General features: G+C 46.7%; 1 protein-coding gene across 2 annotated transcripts in view; it reads right to left on the bottom strand.

The window, feature by feature from the left end:
- Positions 1–4,080: 4,080 nt before the first annotated feature.
- Positions 4,081–27,639, bottom strand: part of MIPEP (mitochondrial intermediate peptidase) — a 133,081-nt gene continuing 109,522 nt past the window's right edge. The window contains exons 18-19 of one of the 2 annotated variants that reach the window (XM_022574503.2): positions 26,098–26,171; positions 4,081–4,339 (exon numbers count right to left, since the gene is read on the bottom strand). In XM_022574503.2, coding sequence (XP_022430211.1) covers positions 4,242–4,339; positions 26,098–26,171 — 172 coding nt within the window. In that variant the 3' untranslated portion in view covers positions 4,081–4,241. The remainder of the gene's footprint in view (positions 4,340–26,097; positions 26,172–27,639) is intronic. The other variant, XM_089899738.1, reaches the window with a different exon arrangement.

Genomic DNA, 27,639 nt, shown 5'->3' with positions numbered 1-27,639 from the left:
AAATTAAAAATTAATTAACCCAAGACATAAGAAAATGAATAGGAAAATAAACATAAGGTTGGAGGAAATAATAAATAGATCGGGTGCCTGTGGAGAGCAGTTACCCTTGGCCCAGTGCGTTGCGATTGCAGAAGGGCACCTAACACGGTCCTGCTGGTTTCTCTGTCGGTGAGAGGGAGAAACGGGCCTGGAGAACAGCTCATCACTGCTGGACAGTCTTACTCAAAGGATGCGAATTAAGCAGTTTATCATAAAGGACCGTCCCAATGGCCACCACAGGCTTGTCCTAGCGCTGCTTCCCACATGGTTTTCTAAAAACATCGAGTCACGATTTAAAGAGTACAAAGGTGCCACCCTGCCACCTGCCACCACCCGGTGGATGGCAAGTTCTGTGGAAGACTTTTTCCAGATGGCCTCTCCTCTCTCTCCTCCCACCCCTCGTCCCTCCTGGTCTGGTGCTGTGATGTCTCATCGTCTGTCTGTCCACGGGCACAGGCTTCCTCAAGCAGAAAGACCACGCGCGACCTCAGGCCCAGTGGGCCCTGTAACCACCCAGCGCTCTGTCTGAATGTGCACCTGAGCCCCTGCAGGAGATCCACAACCTCTCCTGAAGACCCGTGTGCAGGGGAGGGGGCACAGTCCAGGAGTCCTGCATCGGCGTGACCAGCTCAGCAGCCAACGCATCGCCAGCCTGTCTGCCCCACTGTGGCAACAGAGTCCTGACACTGCCTGCGCCCTGTTATCTCTTGGGTGATGGGTCGCACCTGAGATGACCACGTGATAAAGTTCTTTGTGAACTGAAAAATGCTAAATGAATGTCAAGCACTACTGCTATTCATGTTTTATCTCAGTCGCTTTGAGCAAATCACGCTAACCCTTGGGTATTAGTGAAGTTTCTGACTGTACGGGTTGTTCCCTGAATGTCTCAGAAGCATTTTCTGAATTTGCTTACATCAGCCAAGCATTCCTTCAGAACTGGAAACACGCTTTTAAGTTTAGCTCTGTCATGATGAAACTTTTTGTAAATTTTAAATTATATTAAAATGAACACATTGCCTATTTTTTTTAAAATTTGGAAATAGAAGAAAAATAAAAGGCCAAAATCTCAACACTAAGGACAAGCACATTAACATTTTACTCATTATCCTCCAGTTCTTTCTCTAGATGATTATTATTATTTTTAGCACATAAGTAGTTTAAACTGGATTTTTGGAAGCTGCTGGTAAACCGTAAAGTACTGGAGAGAATTTTTCCCAGAGGAACTGCTGTGTGTTGTGGGCTTATTCCCATCATAAGGGAAAGCATTCATAGTAAAATAATTTGCTGTTATGATTTATCCAGCTGTTGTTGAGAAAAGAGGCAATGACCCCTCAGAATTCTTACAAGTTCCTTAGGGATTTCCTTTGCTTTGACTCGATCGAAATTACTTATTCTTCTAGTGATTTTTAAAGAAAGGTACAAAGCTGAGATGTCTCCTGAGCCCTCGCATATCTGAGAACGCCATTCTGCATCTCAGCCTTTACCTCTGAAAACGTTTTTTCACCGTCCTTTGGCTTTCACAGCGATGAACAGCTGAATTCTGGGAGCGCTGTCCGCTTTGTTCCTTTCTGTGTAAGCCTGTTGTTTCTAGCTGGATGCTTTCAACAGTTAGTCCCCAGTGTTCTGACAAATGTCATCAGTAGGTCCTCCAACAAAGCGGGGGGCCCCCTCATCAAACACGTTTGGGAGATAGGCGTTGTGAGTGCAGGACTGCTGATGTGCATATGGTGAAACACAGAGCTCACTTGTATTTTACAAATGTATTTAACACTGGGACCCTTTTGAGTTCGTGGAACACTAACAACCCCTGGGAAATGCCCAGTTTGGGATCAGTTGGCTTATAATTTTAATTGTATTTATATTTAAGTTCTCAAAATGAAAGGCAGAGTCTGTCTAGGTGTGTGTGGGGGTCTCTTTTTACTGTTTTCTTTGTTCGTTTTGATCTAGAATGCAGGATTCTCTTCTCTCTCTTGCTTGCATTTATTTACTTTGCTTTAAAAAATTGTGGTAAATCATACATAACAAAAACTTTACTGTTTTAACCATTTTTAATTGTGTGTCGTTCAGCGGCATTAAGCGCATTCTCATTGTTAGGCAGCCATCAAGGATTCCCTTTTAAATTACACATCAAAAGTTTCCTTAAGTTCATTGACTAGCATGTCTTCACCAGAGCTCCTGCTATGTGCTGGTCACTGTTCTGAGCACTGGGAACACAGGAGGACACGAGAATTTGGGTTTTGTTGCTGTTTCTGTTCCAGCTGTCCTGGCTTTGTCCCCGGGATTCTGCGCTGCTTCCTGGCTGCCGGCTTTCACCGTGTCCCTGAATTTAACCTGCACTCTGAGTGAGATGCTTCTCATTTCTCCTTGGCAGTTTTGGTCTTTTCTGCTTTGATCATGTTTTAAATCACTGCACTATGTTTCAGTTTCTCTGCATTTCTTTTTTTCTTATTCTGCCTGTCTTCTTTTTTAGATTCGCCTATTTTAAATTTCCGCTTGTTCTTTCTTTATGGCTTTCGGCTTCATAAATACCGTGTTTTCTCAAGTCTCACTAAGAATGGCAGAGATGTTTTCTACAGTGTGCCTTAGTTCCTTTTAAGAATAGTGTTCAAAGTTGGGATCTTCCCGCGTCTTCCCTTCCTTTTTCTGAAGCTCCGCACAGATTTCCTTTTCTGCTCACTCACCCTCAGCTGAAAAGGGAGGATAAAGGCCCAGGGGCTGGTGGCTCGGTACACCTGGAGCTGTTAAAGCACCTTTTCAGACTTACCTGTAACGGACGGCAGGTTGGTGTCAGTTTCTCCGGGTCCGTTTCCCAGATGAGAGTTAGCGTCTGTGTCAGCAAGAGCGTCGCCTCCCTCAGCTCACAGACCGTGTGGGTGGGGACGGAAGCAGCCGCTTCTGCCCTGGGCGCTGGCACCCGGCTGTCCCTGCGGCATCACCCCACACCTCCCACGGGGGAGCGACTGCTGCAGGCCTCCCCTCCTTCCCGCCCAAGGATTCTCTGCACTGTGGTTTCCACGTGTTCACAGACTGAGAGAGCCAAACGGGGAGGAGCTGGGAGAGGAGAACAGGCCTCGTGTGGCTGACGCGGAAGCCCCACGGGAGGTTCGCGGGGCCGCGGCTCCCTGGCTGGTGCACACAGCGTGTTACCTGTGTGGGCAGGAGGTGGGGAGAGAACGGAGGGTCGCCCCTCCCCTCACCCCAGCATCCAGGTGGACCCGGCATGCGTGCGTCACTGACGTTTCTTTATCCTGTCTCGTCTGTTTCTAGCTTGTAGAAATTCCTGCAGATTCTGTGAGTAGGTTGGACATGTGTCCTAGTTTTGGGGATTTTTAATCCTGCCTTTTTGCATCATCACTGGTCTTTTAGGGAGAAGCAGGAAGAGGCCACTAGCAGGTGTCATTTTAAATGAAAGCCTGTAATTAAATTCTTGACTTTGAAGGTGTGAAAAGCCTATTAAACGGTGTCTTTCTTTTCTGTTATTAACACATGGTGATACAGTATGCAATAATGCAATAGTGTTTAGGGTAAGGACAGGGTTTGAATCCCAGTTTCCGTATTTGTCAGTCACTGGACCTGACACATCATTTACTAATTGTACCTGCACTTATTTTTGTATATTCATCGTCAGGTCAGAAAAGTGTGAGTTCAGGTGCCCTCTGTTCTGAGTCCATCTGTATAGTATATTCCTAAACACACAGGAAAAGCCAACACAATCGATTACAAATACTTTGGAAACGACACTTGGTTTCTCGGTCACTGTAACTGACTATTCCATTTTCAAAGCCACCTATAAGAAATCATGCAGAGGAACTATATGTGTAATCTTTCTGAAGACTGCTTCGAACTGAAATAATTTTGCTTTTTATTATGTCTCTAACCAAGTAAAGGTCATCGGACAGGGAAAAGCTCACCAGGAGCGGGGCTGGGCTGAGGGTGTCTGGCCCCTGACGCTAACACCTCTGTGTTCTGGTTTGCACTTGCTCACTGAATGGATTTCCTTATGTTCAAAAATCTGCCAAACAAACAGGCTAAAAGCCAGCATAATTTTAAAAAGTTATTTATTCCAAGTTCCACTGGTTTGAGGTTTTTCATAAGTTATTACAGAATTGAATGCTGAAATCAGAAACAAACGTTCAAAGTTGTAGCATTTACAACAAAATTGATATCTCCGTGACTGACTTAAAGGATTCACGGTGTCCCCATCATTTAGAATCCACGAGGAAAGTTTCCAAGTCCATATCCAGGTCGGAAACAAGGGCATTTACGAAGTCATCGATAGAAGGACACTTCTGAAGCATGCCTGCGGACGAAGAAAAGATCAGCCGGCTCATTCTCCACAGACAGTACACAGGGACCAAGACATACATCAAATCTGCACGGTCAGGGGACATTCGGCTTTGTGAACCGCGAGCTTGACTGTGAGGACGTTTCAAAAAGTCCTGGGCAGTGCATGGGCCCCGAAGCTATTTCTTGTTTTAATGCCTTTTTTTACTATCTAATCAAACTCTTAGCTTAGAGATTTAGAGCCAAATATGTTTCCCGGGGGTTTTTATTTTGCACATATTACTATACACTTGGAGTGATGTCAGAAGACTTAATTTTTCAGCTGTCTTTGGGCTGGTTCAGAATTTAATATGTTTAATTGCCTGCCAAGTGTTATTATCAAGTCCTGTGCACTTTAAAATCATTCAGCTGTTAATCGTCTTGCAGAAGTCTTATATCAGACACAAGTTACTGGCTTTCCTCCAGACCGGCCTGTCTTGGAGAACTCCTAATGTCTGGTTCTCAAATTTCCTCATCTGACATACAAGGTTTCAATAAAGCTAGAATAAGAAGCTGTATTGGAAAGCAGTGAGGCATCCTCTCTGGCATATAGTAGCAATTCAGTAAAAAGCTGAACTGATCTCCACTCTTCACTCAAGAAGCCAAAGACAACATTCGTGCAATGAACCCTGTGGCCCCGGCCTGTGCTCCTGGCAGGTAATGCTAACTCAAGGTTGAACAGGGCTCTCTCACCAGTATTTAATTTGGGGGATGGATCCTATAAAATGGATTCCAACACCAAGACATTAAAAGATTACCGGAGTCCCTATTTCCTCTAAATCGTCAGTGCAATTCAGTTAACATGCCTTGAGTGTTCACTGTGTGAAGGACCAGGCCAAGTCACAGTATGAGGGCAGGAAGGACACAATCACAGAAGTACACCGTGTGGACCTGGACAGCCATGTGGGGAAAGTTAACCTTGACCCCTGTCACATACCGTACATAACCATTAATGTGAGATGGGCACAGACCTAATTGTAAAAGCTAAAATTATTAAGTGTCTAGAAGAAAACACAGAATATCTTTGTGACTCTGAGGTAGGCAAAGATCTCTTAGGACACGGACGGTAATAACCATAAAAGAAAAAAAGATACATTAGAGTTCATCAAAATTTAAAACTTCCCGCCTTGCAAAGAAACTGTTAAAAAAAAAATGAACAGGTCAATGACAGAATGGGAGAAAATACTGACACAACACATATCTCACACAGGACTGGTATCCAGAAAATATAAAGAACTCCAACTCATCATAAAAATACTTGTAAAAATAAAAAATGGACGAAAGATTTGAGCAGACCTTTCACAAAAAAAGATATCTGAATAAACACGGAACTAACAGGCCCTGAGAAGACACACAACATCACTGTCATCCAGGAAAAGGAAAAGCCACAGAGGGACACCATGATGTTCCACCGGGATACGGCTGAAGTCCCAGGGCTGAAGACAGCAAACGCAGTCAAGGCCCTGGGCGCCATGGCTTGTCGCCCAGCAGGGGCAGAGGGTGAGATGCGAGAGCCCTTCAGAAAAAGGTCCAGCGGTTTCTATAAAGCTCAGCACACACCTGCCCCGGGACCCAGCTGTTTCCTCCTAGGCATTAGCCGAGAGAAATGCAGGCACGTTCCCAGCAGCCTAAAGTGGAACGACACAAGCTCCCATTACCAGGCTGCAGGTGGACGTTCGTGGTGTCTTCACACAGTGGAACGGCACCAGCAACGAGAAGGAAAGAACTACTGACCCAGACAACACCTCGGGTGGGCCTCAGACACGGTGCATTGCACACAAGGGCCCACACAAAACACACGCTGCCTGTTTCGTTTATATTCACTTCCAAGAAGGTCCGGACTAAGCCGTGGCAAAAAAAACTGGAGCGGTGGTTGCCTTCGGGAGTGGGGATGGTGACCGACCCAGAAGGTCCTGGTGTGATGGGAAAGTTCTCTGTCTGGACCGTGTGTGACACCCAGGTATATAGCTCGTCAAAATTCAGTAAATGGAACGTTAAGGATTTGTGCCTTTCACCACATGTAAATGTTACGTAACCAACACTGAACTCTAGTTATACGCACACAGAAGCGTCTGGGGTAAAACGTACTTACGTCTGCACCTTGTTTTGAAAATACATATATATGATGGGTGGATGGAGGAATGGACAGATGGATACGTGACAAAGCAGATAGAGCAAAATGTTAAGTGTAGACTCTAAAGGGCAAGTATATGAGTGTTTACAGTTCACGTGACTTTTCTGAATGCCTGAAAGCATTCGGGAAAGAGTCAGCTTCGGGTGTTAACAGCACATAGATGGCAGCCAGTGGGAGAACAGAGGGAGAAGGATGTCGTGTGTGGCAGAGATTCCGAAGGCTCCGTGGGGCAGATGGGGGCCTGCAGAAACGTGAGAGATGGGGAAGGCCCAGGCTCAAGCTAGGGCCTTTGCGGTGGAGAGGGCGGCCTAGGCAAGGCACCCGGTGGGCAGCGCACAGAGCGTCTGGGGTCTGGAGGGAGAACAGAGCGCCGGGAACCAACCGCTCATGACGTTTGGGTGCCCTCCGCGGTGGAATGCAGAGCTCAGGGCAGGCCCAGGCCTGGACCCACGGACCCGGTCACTCCCCCTGGGGAGCACGTTAGAGGTGGAGCCAACCCGTGCAGTCAAGCTTGGCCCTCGCGTCCCTGTGAAGTGTCACGTCCCCTCCACAAGCTGCCCACGTTCACAGGGCCCCGCTCTGTCCTCCGCGGCCGCACCTCAGGGGCACACGCCCCCGGCGAGGCCCACCTCCAGCCACTTCTGCGTCTCAGAGAACAGCAGTCATGGCAGCAGCGCGGGAAGAATGTAACACGCTCAGGGCAGTTTTAAATAAAATCCCATCAGAGGTGAATGGTTCAGTAATTGTGTGTGTGATGTGACTGGTAAAGAGAAGCCAGACCGAGAGGGATGGGGGAGTTACTGGGGCCGGGATTCTCCTGGAATATGGCTGCGGTGTCCTCGCTTTAATTAGATTGAAGTGTTTGGCAAGTGTCAACCTGAACTAACTTTGGCACAAAGAATTAAGAGAAACACAATGTTTTCAGGCAGTTCCACGAATAAGAAAAATTGAAATTGGCTTTTATGTATGTGGATGGTAAAAAAGATTCCAAGAACTCTGAGGTTTTTAAAAAAGCTGACAAACACGTCCCCTTTGTCTTCAAGTCTTAGTCTTAAAAGGGTGGTGATGAGACGTGCAATTTCGCAGGAGCCCCGGGAACCCGGCTGGAGGTGCCGAGTCCACGAGTGGGTGAGTTTACACACGTTTCTCTGTGGACATCACCTGAGTCGGGGGCCAGGGGGCCGAAACAGTAAAACAAAACCGAGGGCAGCTTCACGCCTGAAAGGAGAAGCGTGGACAGCGATGTAAGAAAGGCAGGTGCGCCGGGCCTGCCGGCCGAGTCCTCGCGGAAGGGGGGACAGCGGGCTTCCACCTGCCCGCCCTCCTTGGAGCCACAGCAGTTGCGGAGGATGACTTAGTTTGTTTTCCTCCTCGTTTTACCAGAGAGGCAAATACGCTGATAAAAACTGGAACAAACCCGAACCTTTTGGTCCTGACTGCTCTGCTCAAACCACGTGTTCCGGGACCTCAAAGGACGGGGCAGCTGCCCTAAAAGGCCTGACGGCCCTGAGTTACGGTCTCGAGGGTCGCAGACTGCGTCGCGAGGCAGGAGGGGCTTCTGCTCGGAGGCCCCGGCACTGCGGCAGCTGGGGGGCAGGCCTCGCTGCCCAGCTCCGCGCCCGCTGCACCCCTCCAGGACCTGCTCCCGGGGCGGAGGGACGAGCAGCTGCGGACCATGGGGCGGCTGAACGCAGCACCCGGCAACCCCGAGGAGCTCGTCCCCGCCCTTCACCGGCCCCGGAAGCCACGCGCTCTCAGCTGTGTTTCGGCTTCTCCCTTTGACTCCGTGGCGACCTCTGTACTGTTCCCCCAAACTTCTTTTCTGCTTGGTCAGTCTAAGTTGGTTCTGTTCCTTTCAAGTAGATTGCCAGTTGATGAAAAGATTGGTTCACATGTTATGAAGAGGGACTGAGCGATGCCCGGGGGACACTGACATTTCTGTCTGATTAAGGACCAACTTTTTCTGTCTGATTAAGGACCAACTTTCTAGACTCACGGTTTAGACCAGAAGCAGGTGATTTTTGTTTCTTCTTTTTTCATTTAAATGACCATGTCTTCTTTCCCACAGATAAAGTAAACAGGTGACACACAAGCAGGCTTTCCTATCAGATTCCCTCTGTCCAAGCCCACTGGTGGGGAAAGGAGAGCGGCCCTGGCCCGAGCGGGGAGAGAGACGGCTCCGCCCGCAGCCCTGGCCGCTGCAGTGGGAGGTGGGCAGGGTGAGGGGGCGGGAACACTGCCCCAGCAGCTCCAGGGTCCTCCTGAAATGGGTTCCTTCCTGGTGGGATCGGGGAAGGGAACACCCTTCTGACTGTGGGCCTCAAGGTGCAGTGGAGGTGCATGGGTTGGGCACCCGTCAGGCCAGGCCCTCAATGCCTGAGGTGGTCGGGACACGTAACCCACCCCTGCCCAGTTCTTTTAAAATCAGAGATGAAAGCAACCATACTCTTGTATTTCAGACGCAGCGCCAGTACTTGGTTTAAATGAAGGTATGTCTGTCGGGTTTCTGTTTAAGGTCTACAGGTGTCATTTATCTAGGGGACAACAAGCCAGCTCTGAAAAGCAGAGGAGCTGCCATGCAGGAGCAAGCGCTGGGCAGGTTAGGGTTTTAGGCTCAGTGGAACATTCCCTGCTTCTGCACAGCATCTTATAATTCAAAATTTCAGTCCATTCTCCTCCCTGACTATCCCGATGTCTTCCTCTGAAGGGTTACCAAGGAGGAAAAGAGTGGAAAGGTAACTCTTCCTTAGGCACTGGCGCAGGGGCTTGAGCTACCCCATCAGCCACCTGGTTAGGGACTTCAGACCAGTCACGTAACCTCTGGGGCTCCGTTCTTCTACTAGAAGCAGTCTGAGCAGAGGCAGACTGGTAGAGTGAAATATAATGTTTGAAGATCATAAAATATGGCATAATGTCATCTACTTGGCCGGATTGTTCTAAGGATTAACTCATGGAAAATGCTCCGTAACTGCTAACAGTAACCATCAGAGCTTTCAGATCGAAGGTTCAAGAGCTGAAGGATGAGGTGGCTTATTTTTCTGCACAAGTTGAACTTCAGAAGTCTGGTCTTGATTAAGTATTTAGGACATTATCATCCAACACAATCACGAGCTAATTACCCAGCTAATGAACCATTGCTTGCTTTGCTTTTTTCTGGCTTTTGCCATCTGCTTTTTATGAGATAACTGTTTATCTACGGAAAGATGGAAACAGAAGAAGGAACTAGAGTCAATCCATTTCTACCTGTTAGCAGCTGTGATAAAAAGGTTTATCACTGGGACGATGGAAAAGTCCTGTCGCTGGACAGCGGTGATGATCGCACAGGGCCATAAATGGCAGCAATGGTAAATTTTATGTTATATACACTTAACCACAACTTAAAAAAGTGACCAGAACTACTGAGCCTGTGATTCGCCTACATATTCAGCTGCCGTGGCTCCATCCCCTGTTACCAAACATCGGGTTATCCGCACGGCCTGGGCAACGAGTGAGAAGTCTGCATGTCTCCACCACCACCCTCGGTTCTAAAGCCCATGGTGATAGTTCACGGCTGCTTTTTATGCTGAAATAATTATATGTGTCAAACTTGGCTCAGACTGACGAAGAATTCCAGTACAAAGGCTGGCCTGGCAGTCTGAAGAGGCTGAAGTGAACTTTACGAGCTCAGAGCTCATTCCAGAGCTGTCTCTCCCGGGCCTGGGGCAGCTGGCTCACCTGTGTCTCCTTTGAAGTCTCCTGGGCTGCGAGGCTGCAGCTGCCCACGCCTTTCGCTAAAGGTGGCCCCACTATGTGCAGTCAGTTCTCGGGGGGACGAGGTGCCAGCCCGAAGGTAAAACCCCTTTCCTCCTTCGAACTCAGGAACTCTCTTGCCCCCTCGGCTGGGCTAATACCTGTCACACTGGAGACATGGCTCTGCCTCTGGGGTCCCTGCCTGCAGGGCTTCCTGCTGGGTGGGGGCTAACCCAGCAAGGGGAGCCACGGGTGCTCCGTTTACTGATCATTTATTCTAACTTCATCGTCAGATCCAACCATTCCATTTACCGGTTACATTTCTGGGTTACAAAACATCTTGCCTTTTGAAGCTCCGTGCCTGCCTTAAACAAACACACCCACACGTTAAACATGTACACACCCTCTGAAAAAATCAGCGCGTTTACAAAAGGGAGGCCTCAGCCTTGGGAAGCCAGGTGCCCGCTGCCACTGCTTTCTTCCCGAAAGCGCTCAGCTACTGCAGAGGCCACGCTGGGTAAACAGCCAGACAAGCCAAGGCGGAGGGGTTCTATTTACTTGGCTGTTATTCAGGGTCGCCATCCACCCTGTTACTGAAACTGTGTGGTAGGTCCCATAGCGCCACTGAATTCTAGGTATTCTAGGTCTGCTTCCCTGACGTGCTCTCCTCACGTATTCCTGTTACTGTGTGCAAGCAAAGAAGGTTTCTGCCGGTGGGTGTGTGGTGAGGTACCACAGCTGGCCCTGCGTTCGTGCATTCTCACTCAGCAAATCTTATTTTGCCATAAAACCACTACTACGTGGAAGGCAGCTGACACCTTGTCAGGTCTAGTTAGCATGTGCGGCCTTTCAGATCTGTCTCTGTGATGTCCTGCCCGGAGAACACAACAGCATCTTCTTTTGAGCATCAGCGTACCAGGCAACTCAGTCACCAAAAATTATGAAAGAGCAGAGGGGAGATACAGTGCAACATGCACGCAACTACTTCCAAAGCAAAAGCTTCCTGGCCTAACCTGAAAGAGAAGTTTACGAGACCAGCAGTCCACACAGGACGGGTCGGAGGGCCTGAGTTGGCATCCTGGTTCTACTGCTCACCACGGTGTGACCTCGGGCAGGAAGAGGTTACCTAAGTGTGCAGCGTGCTTAGCACGGCACCTGGCAAAGCACCCAGCACGCGGGCACAGTGGTTCTCATTATTGCTACGTTGCCAGCACTGCTCTCTCTCCTGTCCGTTCAACTGGAGAATACCAAAGTAGTAGAAGTTAGTCTTACTGGTAATGTCCAACATTAAAGTATCTTAGGAAAATCAGTACACAAGGCTACTGCAACATGTTAATAAAATTCCCACCCTGAAGTGAAAAAAAAAAACGTGCAGGAAGAAGACAAAAATGAATGTGGGGCTGAAATTCCAATTACTTTGAGGGTGTGATTTAAGATTTTAAGAATTTTTTAAAGCTCTGTTTTGTTTAAACTGCTTGAAGGGAAAATGTAAGTGGAGTTTAGCTATTGTCCTGACCCTACAGCTTAAACTAAACATACTCAGTGCTATAAGAAGAGGGATTAAGAAACTAAACGTGTCTTACTTGACGTACCCTGACGTGATGGGGTCAAAAAAGAACTTGATCATGGTAGTCAAATGTTTTGAGATGTGCAAATTCTGAGATTAAGGAGGGATTATTCTATCTTACAAACTTTAATGTAAAGATGAACTGTTAAGCAACGAAGAAAATTAGGTTTAGGTATAATCATGCCTTAATCTAGTTTCATTATTAGTGATGTTACATAAGAGTCACAGGGGAAAAGTTTCTTTTAGAGATAGCTGAAAAGACTCAAACACTAGAAGATACCCTGCAAAGGATCTTTCAGGAGATGATCCAGTTAAACCAGGAGAAACTTTCCCATCTCCATGCTCTCTGGCAACATTCCCGGAGGTGCTTAGCAAATGTCAGTTTCAATTCTTCCACTGAAATCTGCTCGAAGTCTCTACTAACGAGTTTACCCTTTATCAGTGGACTCTGGAGTGTAGATTCCTCAGTGGATCCCCAGCATCAGCCCCGCCACGACGCTTGTGGCCCCTAATTCCTTAGCCTTGGAAGCTCTGAGCCCCATCCTGTCAGCTGGGAGTCTAGGGTGAGAGCTTTGAGGAGGTGACACCTGCTTTTCTAACAGCACACTTGTACCCACGCGTCAGGAACATCATCTCTAACGGCCATCTTTAAAGAGCACTTTATGATGTTTCCCCTAAGCAGTCAGAAGACTCCAAAGAATACTATCTACGTTCCTGTTAGAACGTTGTCTACGCAACATGATCTGGAAACAGAATAGTTGGTGTTTCTTGGAGTGAGTCCCCTACAGGGTATCTACCCGCAAGGGAAAGGCTCTGAGACCTCAGTGCAGTCAGGCTCCAGGGGCACTGTCCCAGATGCTACACAAAGGGAGACGGCCCGTCCCATGCACGCAGCAGACAGAGAGCAAGTCCGCTGCTGTTCAGAGAAAACGGCCAAGAGGAGCACGGCCCACCCAAAGTGAACAGCGGCTGAAAGCCTGTCCAGGGGGACGGGTGCTGGTAAAGGGCTCTGCACCACCGAGGGGGCCCATCGGCTTCTCCCGGCCTTACTTCTGTTTCCCAGAGCAGCGCGGGTGCATTAAGGGGCCACTGTCCCCATTCCTCTCCGGAGAGTGACTCTCCTTGGGGCGTGCTGTCATCTGTTATAAACCTGTTATAAAGCAGACTATCTGGAAGCGGGAGGGCAGGAGCAGAGGCTGGACCATGACAGCCGGTGGGCCTGCAGTGGACACACTCGCTCTCCCAGGGCCAGAACCACGCGGGGTGTGCAATGCAAAGTGCGGTCGACATGTTACAAGTTAAAATTCTGTTCAAAACCTACTTTCCCAGAGGCTTTTTACCATCTTTGCTAGCAAAAATTATGTTGGTTGAATTTATTCACTGGAGCATTTGACAGTAAAATGGCGGGGGGGGGGGAATCCAAGGGTAGTAGAGGCTTCTGGGCTAAGTTTAGAGAAGGAAAGGCCTGTATACGCTTCCTGGTAAAGGCCGACTCCTCCTACCCAGGTGAAGAGATCAATGCGCATGTGCTTCCCACCGCCCTACACCCCAAATTATACACAACGCCCATCGGTTTATAGCACGCGGGACGCGGTTATCTTTCTGATGTGTCAACAAGACACCGTAACCCACAGGAGGTGCTCATTCCTGGGATCCCAAAGTCCATGTGTTCAGAAAAGTGAAAAAACGGCGCTCTTTCCAGGAGGGCATTTCCCACGTTTTCTCCTGGTTTATCGTTGTCTTTGAAATACCGGCCTTGTCTTTCAGCCTCAGCTCTTCGCATCTCTTAACTCTACTATCTGTTCTCTCCAAGCTCCACCTTTGCTATTTATAAGCAAAGAATGTGATGAGCTCTAGGAAGGGGGCAGCCTGCCTCCAGAACAGACTGGACACATGTCGGGGAGTGGACGCGGCTGCTAGCGTGAGGGGCGTGTCCAGAGCCCCCCGAGGCAGGCGGCCTGTCCTGCCCACTTGGGTCTGCACCCTCCGCACGGCCCCTTCCCCCAGTGCTCACGGTCGCCTCGTCCACCGGTGCAGAGGACGCGGGTGCAAGGTAGCTGACGGGTCGGAGGGCTGAACCCCCAGAGTCCTGAAGTCCCCAAGCCGTGTGCCCAGGCTCAGCCTACACGGCCCAGAGGGGATCCTCTTCGTCACTCCTACAGGATGCTACACCCCTCAAGTAAATGCAGGATCCGTATCGTTCTTATTTCTGTGTCCCTGAAATGCCTGGTTAGCAGCAAGTATTTGCTAAATATTCACTAAGTTAAATGAATTAACTTCATCAACAACTAACATAAAGCTTTTTTCATTCAATCAGATTACTTACTGGTCACTAACACAAGGACACTGCCGTAATACTTTTGAATGAAAGCCAGCGCCCTGGACAGAGGTTTCAGTCTCAGGCCCGGAGGTGGTGTGTCTGAGAGAACTCGGCCCCGGAGGTCCCCACGGGTTCCGGGCGGAGCGGGACGGGGTGCGAGGGCTGCGGCCAGAGTCCGCTGCAGCAAAGCCCCGAGAGCGGACTCACCTTCGGTACAGAGTGCAGTGCCCGGTGCCGGAAACGAGGTGGCAGAATGCACCTCCGACCTCCCCCAGTAGGAAAGTATTCTCCACTTTAATGTCCGTTCCTTAAGTAACTGCAGTAACCTACCAGACTGACCTGGTCCTGCATTAGGTGAATTATAAAACACCAGGGCAGGCCTGTCTTATTACGTACGCCCTGTGGGACACCAGGTGTGTGTCGCGTAAGAAACACACGCTGCTTCTAGAGGCAAAGCTCTGCAGGGGGCAGAGCACCTCACAGAGCAAGTGGATGGCCTGGAGGGCGGCTCCCCCCCCCCGCCCCAGGGACTGAAGCCGGGGAAGCAGGAGTCCTGCTGCGGGCGAGCAGGGCACAAAAGCAAAGCTGGCGTCCAGGCTTCTGAGCAGACATGGGAACTGAGGTCAGGGCAGAGGGAGCCGCTGAGTGACAGACGTCTTTCCTAGACCTGCTTCTCTTTTGCGTTATAAAAGTTATACCACAAAAAATTTGGGCCGACAAAATATTTAGAAAAAATTTCATAATGTGAATAAAAAGCTGTCCCTTTTCTAATAACAGTCACGATTTTTTGGAAGTAGAGTTGATTTACAATTTTATTTTAGTTTCAAGTGTATAGCATAGTGATTCGGGATTTTTATGAATTATACTCAAAGTTATTACAAGACGATGGCTGTAATTCCCTGTGCTGTACAGTGTATCTTTGTTGCTTATCCATCTTACACACAGTAGTCTGTATCTCCTAATCCTCTACCCCATCTGGCCGCTCCCTCCCCCCGACTGGTAACCACTAGTTTGTTTTCTAGATCTGTGAGTCTGTTTCTGTTTTGCTGTATATGTTCGTTTTAGTTTTTAGATTCCACATATAAGTGATATCATACAGTATTTGTCTTTCTCTGTCTTATTTCACTAAGTATAATATTCTCTAGGTCCATCCACGTTGCCGCAAAGGGCAGAATTTCATTGTTTTTATGGATGAATAATAATCCACTGTGTGTGTGTGTGTGTATCACACCTTTTTTATCCATTCATCTGTGGATGAACACTTGGGTTGCCTCCATGTCTTGGCTGTTGTAAACAGTGCTGCTATGAACAATGGGGTGCATGTATCTTTTCAAATTAGTGTTTTTGTTTTGTTCTACATATATATATATACCCAGGAGTGGAACTGCTAGATCATATGGTAGCTCTATTTCTAGTTTTCTGAGGAACCTTCATACAGTTTTCCATAGTGACTGTACCAATTTACATTCCCACCAACAGTGCATGAGAGTTCCCTTTTCCCCACACTCTCTCCAATATTTATTTATAGACTTTTTGATGACAGCCATTCTGACAAGTGTGATGACACTTCACTGTCGTTTTTATTTGTATTTCCTTAATAATCAGTGATGTTGGACAGCTTTTCATGTGCCTGTTGGCCACAGGTCACAGATGACCTGTATTCAGGTCATCTGCCCATTTTTTGATAGGGTTGTTTCTTTGATACTAAGTTGTATGAGCTGTTTGTATATTTTTTTTATATTAACCCCTTGTTGGTCATACCATTTGCAAATATTTTCTTCCATTCTGTAGGTTGTCTTTTTGTTTCATTGATGGTTTCCTTTGCTGTTAAGCTTTGAAGAGACTGTCTTTTCTCCACTGTTTATCCTTGCCCCCTTTGTTGTAGATTAACTGACCATAGGTGCGTGGGTTCATTTCTGGGCTCACTGTTCCACTGATCGGTGTGTCTGTTTTTGTGCCATTGCCACACTTTTTATTACTGTAGCTTTATAGTACAGTCTGAAGTCTGCGAGTGTTATGCCTCCAGCTTTGTTCTTTTTTCTCAGGATTGCTTTGACAATTCTGGGTCTTCTGTGGTCCTACACAAATTTTAGGATTATTCTAGTTATGTGAAAAATGTCATCAGTATCTTGATAGGGATTGCATTAAACCTCTAGATTGCTTTGAGAGGTATGACCATCTTAACAATATTATTTCTTCCTATCCAAAGCACTGGATATCTTTCCATTTCTTTGTATCATCTTCAGTTTCCTTCATCAGTGTTTTATAGTTTTCAGTGTCTAGATCTTTCACCTTCTTGGTTAATTTATTCCTAGGTATTTTATGCTTTTTGATGTGATTTTAAATAGGACTTTTTTGTTTTGCTTTCCCTTTCTGATAGTTAATTATTAGTGTATAGAAAAAGCAACAGACTTCTGTGTATTAATCTTGTATCCTGCAGCTTTACAGAATTTATTTATTCTAACAGTTTTTTGGTGGAGACTTCAGGGTTTTCTATATAAAATATCGTCATCTGCAAATAGTGACAGTTTGACTTCTTCCCTTCCAATTTGGATGCCTTTTATTTCTTTTTCTTGTCTGACTGCTGTGGCTAGGACCTCTAATACTATATTAAATTGATGGCAAGAGTGGGCATCTCTGCCTTGTTCCTGAATTTAGAGGAAAGGCTTTTTCGTCTTTTCACTGCTGAGTAGGATGGTAGCTGTGGTCTGTCATAAATGTTCTTGATTATGTTGAGATATATTTCCTCTGTACCAACTTTGGTAAGAGTTTTAATCATGAATAGATGCTGAATTTTGTCAAATACTTTTGCTGTGTCTTTTGAGACGATCATTTGATTTTTATTAACGTGTTGTACCACACTGATTGACTTGTGAGTACTGAACCATCCTTGCATACCTGGAATAAATCTCCCTTGATTATGGTGTATGATCCTTTTGGATTTGGCTTGCTAATATTTTGTTGAGAATTTTTCCATCTATATTCATCAAAGATATTGGCCTGTAATGTTCTTTTTTTGTATCGTCTTTGGTTTTGGTATCAGGGTAATGGTAGTCTTGTAGAATGACCTTGGGAGTGTTCCATTCTCTTCAATTCTGGGGAATAGTTTGAGGAAGATAGGTATTAGCTTTTATTTGTATGTTTGGTAGAATTCCCCTGTGAAGCCGTCCAGTCCTCACTTTTGTTTGCTGGGAGTTTTTTAAAACTACAAATTCAGTTTCACTACTAGTGATCAGTCTGTTCAAATTGTTTCTTCTTGATTCAGTCTTGGCATGCTGTATGTTTCTAGAAATTTGTCCATTTTTTCTAAGTTGTCCTATTTATTGTCATAGTATTCTTTTATGATTTTTTATCTCTGTGGTATTGGTTGTTATTTTTCCTCTTTCATTTACTTTGCTTCTTTGGGCCCTCTCTCTTTTCTTCTTGGTGAGCCTTGCTAGATAGAGGTTTGTCAATTTTATCTTTTCAAAAAAAACCCCAGCTCTTGGTTTTACTGATCTTTCCTATTTTTTATCTCTATTTTATTTATTTTCTCTGATCTTTATTATTTCCTTCCTTCTCCTGATTTTGGGCTTTGTTGATTCTTCTTTTTCTAATTCCGTTAGGTGGTAGGTTAGACTGTTTATATGAGATTTTTCTTGTGTTTCAAGGAAGGCCTGTATTGCCGTGAACTTCCCTCTGCTTGCACTGATTTTGGAGAGTTGTATTTCCACTTTCACTTGTCTCGAGGTATTTTCTGATTTCCTCTTTGCTTTGTTCACTGACCCACTGGTTTTTATAGTGTCCACGTGTTTGTTCTTTTCCCATTTTTCCTTCTGTAACTGATTTCTAGTTTCATACTGTTGTGGTTGGGAGAAAACGCTTGATATAATTTCTGTCTTCAATTTTTTGAGAATTGTTTTGTGGCTTAGCATGTGATCTATACTAGAGATCATTCCATGTGCACGTGAGAAGAATGTGTATTCTGCTGTTTATGGATGGAATGTCCTGTAGATATCTATTAAGTCAAACTAGTCTGTTGTGTCATTTAAGACCACTGTTGCCTTACTGCTGGTTTTCTGTCTGGATTATCTGTCCATTGATGTAAGTGGGGTGTTAAAGTCTCCTAAGATTATTGTATTATTGTCAGTTTCTCCCTTTATGTCTGTTAGTATTTGCTTCATATATTTAGGTGCTTCTGTCTTGGGTGCCTATATGTTAATGAGTGTAACATCCTCTTCTTATATTGAGTTCCTTTATCATTGTATAATGCCCTTCTTTGTCTTTTGTTATAGCCTTTGTTTTAAAGTCTGTTTTATCTGGTAAGTATTGCTATGCCCACTGTCTTGTCATTTGTTTGCATGAAATACCTTTTTTCATCCCCTCACTTTCAGTGTGTGTGTCTTTAGCTCTGAAGTAAGTCTCTTGTAGGCAGCATAGAGAAGGGTCTTGTTTTTTTTAATCCAATCAGCCACCCTATGTCTCTTGATCAGAGCATTTAGTCCATTGACGTTTAAAGTAATTACTGATAGGTATGTACTTACTGCCATTTTTTTCCCTTGTTTTCCAGTTGCTTTTTTAGTTCTTCTCTGTTCATTTCTTCTGTTTCTTCCCTTGTGGTTTGACGATTTTCTTTAGTAGTATGCTGTTTTCCTTTCCTTTTAGTTTGTGTGTGCCTACTGGAGGTTTGGTTTGTGATTACCGTGGGGCTTATATATACGCTGATCTGTAATTTTACCTACTTGTTTGAAACTGATAGTCATTTAACCTCATATTCTAGAAGATCGACATTTTTTACTCCTCCCCCCATTCTGTGACTCTGATGTCATACTTTATATTCATGTTTATCACTTAACTGCTTATTATCGTTATAGCTGCTTTTACATTTTTCTTGTCTTTTTATCTTCGTACTGGCTTATTTAAGTGGTTGATCCCTCAGTCCTTACGGAGTTTTCCCTTTCCTGTAGATTCTTACTTCTTTTCCACTTAGAGAAGATTCTTTAATATTTCCTTTGGGGTAGATTTAGCATTGATGAACTCTTAGTTTTTGTTTGTCTGAGAAGTTCTCTCTCCTTAGATTCTAAATGAAAATCTTGCTGGGTAGAGTATCCTAGGTTGCAGGCTTTTCCCTTTCAGCACTGTGAATATATCATGTCAGTCTCTTCTGGCCTGCAAAGCTTGTGCAGGGAAATCAGCTGGTAGCCTTATGCAAATTCCCTTGTATATGATTATTTTTTTCTTGCTGCTGCCTCTAGGCTTCTCTCTTTGACTTTTGCCATTTTAATTATAATGTCTTGGTGTGGGTCTGTTTGGGTTTATCTTGTTTGGGACCCTCTGTGCTTCTGTATCTGGATATCCGTTTCCTTCCTTCTTCAGATTTGGGAAGTTTTCAGCCATAATTTCTTCAAACACATTTTCAATACCCTTTTCTCTCTTCTGGGACCCCCTATAATGTGAATGTTGGTATGCCGAATGTTATCCAGAGATCTCTTACCTTTTTTAATTTTTTTACATTTGTTTACTATACCTTCCAGATCCCTTAAGTGTTCTTCTGCATTGCTTAGTCTGCTATTCATTCTGTCTAGTGTGCTTTTTGATTTCAGTGATTGAATTCTTCATTTTTGATTGGGTCTTTTTCATATTTTCTAGTTCCTTGTTAGAACTCTCACTGTGCTCATGTATTCTCTTCTCTAATTCACTTAACAATTTTATTACCAATGCTTTCAATTCTTTATCTGATAAATTATTTCTGTTTTATTACTTTTTTCAGGGGTTTTCTCTTATTATTTCAATTGAGAGCAATTCCTCTGCCTCTATGAATTTAGGTGCAACAGTTTCCTACTGTGGTCTTGAAGGGACCACGTTCGTATGAGGGACTGGCCCTATACAGACTGTGAGTGTCTAATGCCTTTGGTGGGAAAGTTGATCTGATGGGGACACAAGCCATGTCTTCCTCAGGGTGTGCTGGAAGCTATCACCTTGGTAGGGGTGGGGCTGGGGCTGGAGGAGCTAGAGCTGGGTGTGAAGCAAGACTTCCCTTCTGCTCAGTGGCCATCACTGCCCTATTGGGGGTGGGATCTGACCCCAAGGTGCTGGAGCAGAAGCCCCAAGGGTCAGGCCTGGGCTGGCTCTGTTCCCTGTACATGTGTGCTTTCCCTGCTCCCTACACTGCGACCCTTGCTGCAGAGGCAGAGATGCTGAAGCAAGGGGGCCTGTGCAGGCTGTCGGCACATGCTGGCTGCAGCCAGGGGTCTGGGTTGTCTCTGACGCACGGCCTGTGCGGTGCCCGCCGTGTTCCCTGGCTCTGTGGAGAAAGCCTCAGGCGAGAGTCCCCTTTGTCCCTCACAGCCGCCCCTGCCCGTTGTAGGGCCGCACTGCAGGGCGGATGGGGCCCGGGTGGAGCCTCAGTGCACACTGGGCTGTGAGCTGTGGTGGAGCAGCTGCTGTCAGAGTTCTGGGCTTCGGGGGGACTGCTTGAGTGGGTGCCAACACTGGTTGCCACCACCCTGTCCAGGCTCTGTCCCAGTGGCCTCTGGGTCCCACATGAGTCTTCTGCCGTAGACCCCGTGCTGCCCGGTGACGTGGAGTATGCGGGGCTGGAGCGTGCGCTGAGGCAGCCGGCGCAAACCTGGCCAGCACCAGAGAAGCCTTCAACCTGCCCTTTCCTCTGTGCCTCGGGGCTCACCTGCCCCGTGCTGGACGCCAGGACAGAGGTGCCCAGTCTGCGGCTCTCACCGCTCACTGCCCAGAGCAGGTCTCTGCCTGTGTCATCTCTCTTTTCCTCTGAGTCCCCTCCCAGGGGCACAGGTCCAAACCCGATCACTTTTCTTCCTTTCCTACCCCCTTACAGCCTTGCTTGTACAGGAGTCCTTCTGCCAGTTTCCAGTTAGTTTTCCGTGAGACTCATGCCACACATGGATGTGTGTTTGATGTGTTCCTCGGGGGAGGTGAGCTCCATGCCCTCCTCTATTCCACCATCTTGTTCGATCCCCCATAATCACGTTGTTAGTGGTGCAGGAGACATCTGCCCTTCCAGGTAAACTCTAACACTTAAGTATGCATTAACGCAGCAGGTGCCCACGGAGGGTGTGCACGGCACAGCCTGCTGCAGGCGCCAGGGCACAGCGCGGGCCTAGCCGTCTCCTCCTCGCAGAGAGCCGAGGCTTGACTCTGGTGCCCCTTGTCTGTGACGCCCTGGGAAGGAAGACCCCAGAGGTGAGGTGCCCTTCTCATCACACTAGGGGTCGTGACAGCATGACTCGCCTTGCTGGTGCTGACCCTGAACACCTGGCCGAGGCAGAGTTTCATGTAAAGTCTGTCTCCCTTTCTTCCAGAGCACAGTATGAAAGGGGGAGGTCACCGTGCAGCCCACACTCGGGGGGCAGGGGGCACCTACAGAAACCATCTGAACTCTCCTGCACGGGAGGTCTGCCCCGCTGATTCATTCAATCGTTCCTGTCAGGGCGGGCTCATGGATACACACTTATACTTGGTATTATTTCCCAATGCTGCCTTAGTTACTTTTTTGCTCAAATTGTTAAAGTTCTGGCCGTTGAGGGTTCGTTTATAGTGGGAGCCTGGCCCTCATGACACACATGCCCATCCTCGTGTATATTCCTGAGCACCATCCTCCTTCCTGGTGCTGCAGGACGCTGCAGGCCAGCCCTGGAGTCAGCCCTTCCCCCAAGGAGCCCTGCTTCCTCTAGGGCAGAAGGTGTCAAACCAAGCTCCGGGCGCTCCCTGCTCCTAGGACCAAGGAGAGAGGTTACCATTGTACACCGTTTGCATCAATCTCCTTGGGGGACGAGGGTGACCATTTGGAATACACACCACAAATTTCTGACTTGTTTCTTGAATAAGAGTACGATGTAGTAAGAAGAGATGATATAGGATAGTTATGGCAACGACGAATGTGTTTTGAAAGCCACGAAGCTCTACAGAAGTGTGAGCTCTTGCGATTTTAATCAGCTTACGGTGAGGCCTGGGGCTTCTAGACTTTGGTTCCATAAGTCAGTCTGGCGACACAGAACAGACTGAAGGGAGCTTTGCTGAGAATTTATCTACTATTCCTTTTCATCTTATCTGATGTTTTGCCCTTTTTAAAACTCTGTCAAGTTCTAATGTTATATCTCTACTTTCATACTGCTTTGGGCCAAAAGTCATAAAGCTAAGAGTTTCTTTTCTGGAAAGGAGAACAGAAATAAAGTTGTTTAATATTTAAAAATAACCACTTGGAACGCTAAAATCTTGGGCTTTAACCTTTCCTTTCCCCACAAAATCCTTTGTGCCAAGGCTGCAGGCGAGAGCACACAGGATCCATAACCAGAAGCAGAAATGTGAAACTCGGTGGGCACCGTGCTTACGCGGCTGTGGTGAGAATCATCCCATGGGAACGACTGTGATAGCTTTGCCACAAAAGTCTAAAGAGCTTATACGAAAACAGATCACGGAAGATTTTACTGCTCATCAGTGGCTGTCAGGCAGGCCTCACCAGTGTCAGTGGGAATAGTTAGGATGTGACATTGAAAACACACAGACTTTGGGGATCACTGAGGCCTCAAGGCTCAGGCCACTGACATCTTCACATTCTAAGACCAACTCAGTCTCACGTCAGCCTTCAAAGATCGCCCGAGGAAGACGCAGGCATCGGAAGGAAGGTGGCAGGGAGGAGAATGAGCCTCGTTATCTATGGAAAGGGGGAAATCAGACCTACTTTAGAGGGATTCAATGAGCAGCAAAGCAGGAAGCACCTGGCAAGTGCAAGTGCAGGTCTTTCAATGTGTTGGTTTTTTCCTAGTTATTTAAAGATAAGTAACATCTGAACCTAAAAACTCAACAAGGGCCATTTACTCAAGAATTTTGGATAACGTAAAAGAAAGATAAAGCAGTTTACACTGGAAGATGTAACCTCCTGTGGGGACTTCACCTGTCCTTCTTGAACTGCTGAAATAATACAGCTTCGACCCCCAACAGCTGTATAATCCCCCTCTTCTACCTGCTGTGGTAGAAACAATTCTCGTTCCAGGTGGCTACCAGGTATTACCTCCTTGTTACAAACTCACTGTTTATCTTTCTAGAGAGACATTCATTTTCTGAAATGGTCTGCAGAAACTGAACTCTGGGTCATGTTCACCACAGCACACCTAAAAACTTTTCTAGTATATGGCAAAATGAATGAAAATGTCATATCATCCTGGTTTATTTTAAGCAAAAACTAAGTTCTCTTATTACTAAGAAATGTGATACTTAAACGAGAAAACACTGTATGGAATGTACAGAGTTCAACTCACCCCAGAATCCTCGGCAGTTAGGAGGGTTGAATTCAGTCAGGTGTGTTGCCACCCTGTGTTTTAGTGGAGGATTAAAGTAACTGAATATTCTGCTTATAACATCTTTATGTGTGCTACGGATGTGTTTAAAACTAGATAAGGACACAATTTCAACCTGCAGATTAGAAAAGTGTTTTGGTGTCAAATCACGTTTTGTGTCCCTCAGGGAAATCGACTTGGTCGAGGAATTTGCTAAGTACCGGAGCTGGCAATGGCAAATCCAATTCTGTTTTACTGTGTGATGTGACCGCTCCCTGCCTCCCCGCCCCCCGAGGAAGGAAATACTTTCTTAACCACTTTTTGTTTTCTTCCAATGGTGTTTAGAGTTTTGAGAGGAAAAAACTACAGGCCCTTGAAGAAAAGTCTGTGTTGCCTCACGTGGATCTTCCCCGAGGCTCCTGGGCGCAGCGGCGGCGCTCCCTTCAGACCTGAGGCGACTCTAAAAAAGGCCAGCGAGCTCAAGGTTCACCTGTGAGGCGTTTATCGTTCAAAGATCAAAAGCACGGCTGTGTTTGACTTGAGTAGGTCATACAAAGAGCACCAGCACAACACACGGTATCCTGACTAAGGAATGGCTCGGCGTTCACCTGAAATGTTGTGTCTTAAGTAAGGAGGTTAATAAAGGTGGCATTTTCATAAAAGAATAATACCAACTAGAATATTTATTCTTTCATATCACGACGCTGAGTAATTTCACAGTCACTCCTCCTAGGGCCACCCTGATGCTATGAGCCATCATGCAGGATGCTCTTGCTTTGGGGGTGCAGGCTGGCCGTTCGCACACTGCTGATCTTGTCTTACAAACCCAACCCTACGGAGTGACAACTGGCATAACACCCTCTTACGCGTGGCCCCATTCATCCGCCGTGTAACCGATCACGTGAATTAAGGAGGTCCGGCGGAACATTGAGGAAAAGGGTAACACTTACAAGCCGAGCAGTTCTATTGCTGGTGTTAGCTGTGGTCTGAATACATTCTCATTTCTAGTTTGAACCACAGGCTTGTTTTTCTCTCGTGGAAAAATATTTTTTCTTCACATAAGAATGTTTCATATGAAGAACAGAATTTCCAGAGAGATGATACAACCATCTTGGAAGCGGAGACACCAACCAAAAGACAAACACTGAAAAAGATTTAATATTTTTCTTTTGCTGGAGCCATATGTAAGCTAATATTTATGTGCAGACGGCGTTTAGACCCTGGTGTCAGGAAGGATAAACTAAGCACCGCTGCTGAGAGAGCTTTCCCACCAGAACATCCGCATGAGAAACAGCCCTGGAGCCTCTTCTGCCCCCACTCATAGCGGGCTGTCCACGCAGCACCACAAACTACCAGCCCAAAGGGCGCCATGTAGACCATCGCGAGCCAAGTAATTTCACTGTTACCGAGTCCACAAGGGGCCCGCGGCCGGCAGTCCTACCCAGGGAGCTGCTCAGAGCTCCGGCCCTGTGGTCGGAAGTCCCAGGCTCCAATCCTGGTGGGGTTCCTCCGTCTCTGCTGCACCACAGGGCCGGGGCCTGAGCTGTTCCACCATCGGTAAGAAGGTACTGAACACCCCACCTGAGAGGGCTGCTGGAAGATGTCATTAATCAGTAAAACAGTGACTGGACGTAGCAGAATTCAACAAGGGCCGGCAGGATCAGCCAGCAAAGTGGGGGGCATCACAAGCCTCCTCGTCGAGAGGATGACCCTCTCGCAATCACAGATGGGAGACCGGCATCACCCCCAAAGCACAGCAGGGCTGGGCTACAGGAAACTGCCGGCAGACCCGCTCTACGCACTGGCCACGGCAGCGGGCAGACCGAGCCTGGACGAACACATCCTCCCAGAAAAGCTGACGGAATCGAGGTCCCCAGCGGGATTTTGTCACCTCCAGTGCCTGGCACGTGAGCAGCTCTCGGCCACTGGGCTGGACGAATGAGCAGCTACAGCCCTGCCCGAGGGGACAGCAGGTGCAACAGATGTGCGCAAGGGACGTCACCTCAACCCATCACGAGCAGGACTGCTCTGCTGCCACTAGGAAGACAGCATCCCCCTAAGGCTGGGAGTCATCTCCTAAATGCACTTTCATCAGGTAGTCAGAGGGACCGGCTGCATGGGAATGCCGGCATCCTGAGAGCACCCAAGATCACCCACGTTTCCTTGAAGTATTTGTGAGAACATTCTAAGGAACATCACGACGGTCACTTCCATTCACAATTAAATTTTCAGTGGAAATACTTAGAAAACACATAGGAAAACAAGCATCGTGAGATGCCTAAGACTGAATTAGGTTCTAATTTTTTGAGTAAAAAATCCACCCTTATGCCTTGTAATTTCTAACAGATGTATTGCTAGGCTTTCATAAGGGAATAAGAAATGAGTATTAAAATCTGAAAGCAGATTTTCTGAGGATTCACAATAACTTAACCGTTTCCTATTAGAGTGTTAGTAACATTTTGAGAGTTAAAGCCTGAAATTTTTTCTCAATCTAAATAAATCACACTAACTTATTTGGGACACCATGAAACAGATGCTCAGAACAAAGTGCACAGCTGAAGCATCATGTCTTTAAAAGAAAAAACAAATAGACAAAATTGGAAACATCTTTCATTACAGATGACACGAAACAAAACCCAAAGTGCTAATGTTAACACATAAACCTTAAAAAAAAAAAAGCGCGTCTCAGTGGGCTTACCTTGCACCATGAGCAGGGGCTCCTTGCCCCCGCCGTGCGCCAGCATCTCCCGGCGGTAGCGCTCCCCCGCCGCCCTGGGGAGAAGAGGACTGTCACTGGAGCCTGCACGCACCCACCCACACCCGCCTGAGTCCCCCAAGTGAAGCCACACTGATGTCAGATTCAGAAAAGCTGCCGTGCATTATCTTCTGGCTTCCAAAAATCTCATTCCGATTTTTAACCTACTCTACGAAGACAGACCAGTGGTGATATATTTACTGTAAGAGCAAGCCTGCTCTTTCTAGAAAGGGTTGTTTAGTTTATGTGGTACAGAACAAGTAGAAAATCGTACCCCATTCTCCATCATCTATAGGATTATTCTAAAGTGAGATTTGAAATCATTTATGCTCTTCTCTCAAAAAGGAATTTGAAATGGCACCCAACAGAGAGAAAAATAACACTGTGACCTAAGAGTAAAGTCAGAAAAGCTGTCAGGAGAGGGTTCATTACACCAGGAAGCCCTGGCTAAGGATAACAGAGAACCCTTGCGGTCCGTGCTGCTCTTCACCAGCTGGATTCAATAAGGAACAGTGTCCCTGACACTCGAAGGGGGGCAGACAGAAATCCTCTAAATTAATGGCTACTCTCTTTTTAAATAGAAAATGCAATTCCTTTAATGCAAATAACTGAAGTTAAATAAAGTACGTTTTCGCTCCACTATTTCTGGAGGATCTTTCCGTGGGCAATTTTGCGAACATGGTCTCTAATCGGAAATGCTGCCAGCACTTCACTCAGCAACAGGATGACATCGTACGCTCGTCTTGGCTCCGCCCTGAAGGGAGCACTGAGGCCCCGAGGCCCCGCGGGCCCGAGGCAGGGGGCGTGGACAGGGCAGCTGAGAGGCCCCGCCTGGCCTCGGCTTTGCTGCTTCCAACCGGGAGACTTCTCAGAACTGGGATCAAAAAGGATCTTTTGGTAGAGGTTAGAAATTTTCTAGTCCACTGAGTATTTTTACTAGCTTACTTTTTTACATGCCCGTCAAAGTATAGCAACTGCATGTCTAGGCGAGAATGCATACATAAACAGATATAAATACTGGGGAATACGTGTATTTAAAAGCATGTGGTTTTCTAGTAAAGTGTGATTCCTTTAAACACGATAGTATTTTGCCGATTTTATAGAAATCTTCAGTGAAGAATTATAATGCCCAGAATTGATTTATGGTACTCAATTTTGGCTTCAGAGCCTTTGAAAATAATAAAATTTTAAAAAGTAGACCAAATGTCTACAGTGTGCAGAGGGTGGGAGACACAATAGCCTGTGGGTACCAAGCTGTAAAACGTTTAAAGATCCTATTACATCAGACGCGGGTTCAAAAGATCCTGGAATTGAATGCGATGATTAACTGCCGAGAAAACCCGAGCCTTGGCCAACGACATGAAGAGCTGAGGGATCGGGTGGGGGACGAGGGCCTGGGAATCAGCAGACCTGGTTCCCATCTGAGTCCAGCTGGTTCGCTGTGAAGCCCTGAACGAATCACCCACTCTGAGCCTCGGTTTCCTC

The sequence above is a fragment of the Delphinapterus leucas genome, chromosome 18, assembly GCF_059928025.1.
Source record: "Delphinapterus leucas isolate spDelLeu-1000000601 "Yukka" chromosome 18, BTC_Dleu_Yukka2, whole genome shotgun sequence".
Lineage (NCBI taxonomy): Eukaryota > Metazoa > Chordata > Mammalia > Artiodactyla > Monodontidae > Delphinapterus > Delphinapterus leucas.
This window is presented reverse-complemented; position numbering and strand designations above follow the sequence as displayed.